Source organism: Priapulus caudatus, unplaced genomic scaffold, assembly GCF_000485595.1.
Source record: "Priapulus caudatus unplaced genomic scaffold, Priapulus_caudatus-5.0.1 Scaffold498, whole genome shotgun sequence".
In the NCBI taxonomy this organism is placed as follows: domain Eukaryota; kingdom Metazoa; phylum Priapulida; class Priapulimorpha; order Priapulimorphida; family Priapulidae; genus Priapulus; species Priapulus caudatus.
This window is the reverse complement of record NW_014577559.1, coordinates 169,813-171,654: the sequence shown is the minus strand read 5'-3', so window position 1 is coordinate 171,654 and position 1,842 is coordinate 169,813. Positions and strand designations below refer to the sequence as shown.

Below are 1,842 nucleotides of genomic sequence, written 5' to 3'. Positions count from 1 at the left end.
GCTCCGCGAATTGCTCGCTCTCTTTTGAATGAGATTAGCACGTAAGAAACAATTATTTTTATCACATAGACACTTTGAAATTTTAGTGGCCCGATCGGGCCACCAAATTTTAACTTTTGGAAACTTTGGTGGCCCGACATCAAGTTTTGGTGGCCCCGGGCCACCGGGCCACCGCTAGTGTCGAGCCTTGCATAAGGGTCAGGCTTTCATTGAATGATCTCTCTATTACGTCACTGCCAATATCACACCAACTAAAATAATTCACAGCGATGGGTAGCCACCACAACAAACCGTTTATCGAAATTCTAACAATCAGAATACGGTGTGCACAAATATTTAATAATAATCACTGTAGGCCCGGGTATCATATGGGTATATTAGGGCAAGTTTAGGTATAATTATAAGGGGTAACCCTAATCGCTTACACTCAGTCTTCAGCACGGCCTTGAAGTCGATCGTCGTGATCTGCCAGTCGCCGCTCACGACGTCGTATCCCCACAGGTTAACGAACAGCGAGCGCGAGCCCGGCTCGGTGAGGAGACCAGTGAAGTGCACAGTCTCGTTCGTGAACTCGTAACAATGCCACTCCATGCCGCCGTCGATCGAAAACCTGGAAGGGGGCCACGGGCTCGTACGTGCAAGGCAGAAAACTTTCCCAGGAGTTGTTCCAGTAATTAGAGGGATTAATGAGATTTATGTTATCAGGAGAGGCTTTCTTCTTGCTGCGCATTGTCCAATTAACGATTAGTGAAAATATTCGTGCAAAGCAAATTTTATTACCAGTTATGCAAGAAGGAGATGATATCAGTTCCAGGTTTATCTATTTATCTATCTATCCACACATCAATCCATTCATTCATCCAACCATTCATCTATCCATCTTTAATCTCTTTCTATCTTACTCACTCGGATTCTACATACTCTTCTCAGTCTCTCTCACTTTTCTAGCTGGCCTCAATCCATGCACCCACCCCCCACCTCCCACCCATACGACCCCCAAAACTAAAAAGCGAACATTCGTCTCTCACTTGAGCGTGTCGGCGTTACCGGACACGTTGTGGGGCACGGCGACGATGATGCTTCCGTAGTCGGCGATCGCGAAGTGATGCGGTCCACTGAGAGACTTGAACCACGAGTAGCCGCCGTCCCTGCTCACAAACACATCCGGATCGTCCGTCTCCAGTGTTGCGCCGAGGTTACCTGCGCGCGAACGCATGATGAGAACACGCAGTGGTGAATGTAAGCACACAAAAAAGAGAAAGATAGAGAGAGAGAAAGGAGAAGGGACGGAGAGTGGGAGGGAGAGAGAGACTTGAACCACGAGTAGCTGCCGTCCCTGCTCACAAACACATCCGGATCGTCCGTCTCCAGTGTTGCGCCGAGGTTACCTGCGCGCGAACGCATGATGAGAACACGAGTGAGTGCAAGCAGTGCACACGAGAAAAAGAGAACATGCAGCAGTGAGTGTAAGCACACGAGAGAGAGAACACGTAACAGTGAGTGTAATCACACGAGAGAAACAGATAGAGAGAGTGAGAGAGAGAGAGAGGGGAGGGAGGGAGAGAGGAAGGGACGGAGGGTGGGAGGGAGAGAGAGACTTGAACCACGAGTAGCCGCCGTCCCTGCTCACAAACACATCCGGATCGTCCGTCTACAGTGTCGCGGCGGGGTTACCTGCGCGCGAACGCATGATGAGAACACGAGTGAGTGTAAAGCACACGTGAGAGAGAGAGAACACGCAGCGGTGAGGGAAAGCACATGAGAGAAAAGATAGAGAGAGAAAGAGAGAGAGAGAGAGAGAGAGAAGAGAGAGAGAGAGAGAGAGAGAGAGAGAGAGAGAGA

General features: G+C 49.6%; 1 protein-coding gene across 1 annotated transcript in view; it reads right to left on the bottom strand.

Annotated features, from left to right (window-relative positions):
* Positions 1–1,842, bottom strand: part of LOC106811043 (sortilin-like) — a 19,398-nt gene that overhangs the window by 7,908 nt on the left and 9,648 nt on the right. The window contains exons 14-16 of the mRNA XM_014814560.1: positions 1,305–1,388; positions 1,029–1,200; positions 413–610 (exon numbers count right to left, since the gene is read on the bottom strand). Of these exons, the coding sequence (XP_014670046.1) occupies positions 413–610; positions 1,029–1,200; positions 1,305–1,388 (454 nt within the window). The remainder of the gene's footprint in view (positions 1–412; positions 611–1,028; positions 1,201–1,304; positions 1,389–1,842) is intronic.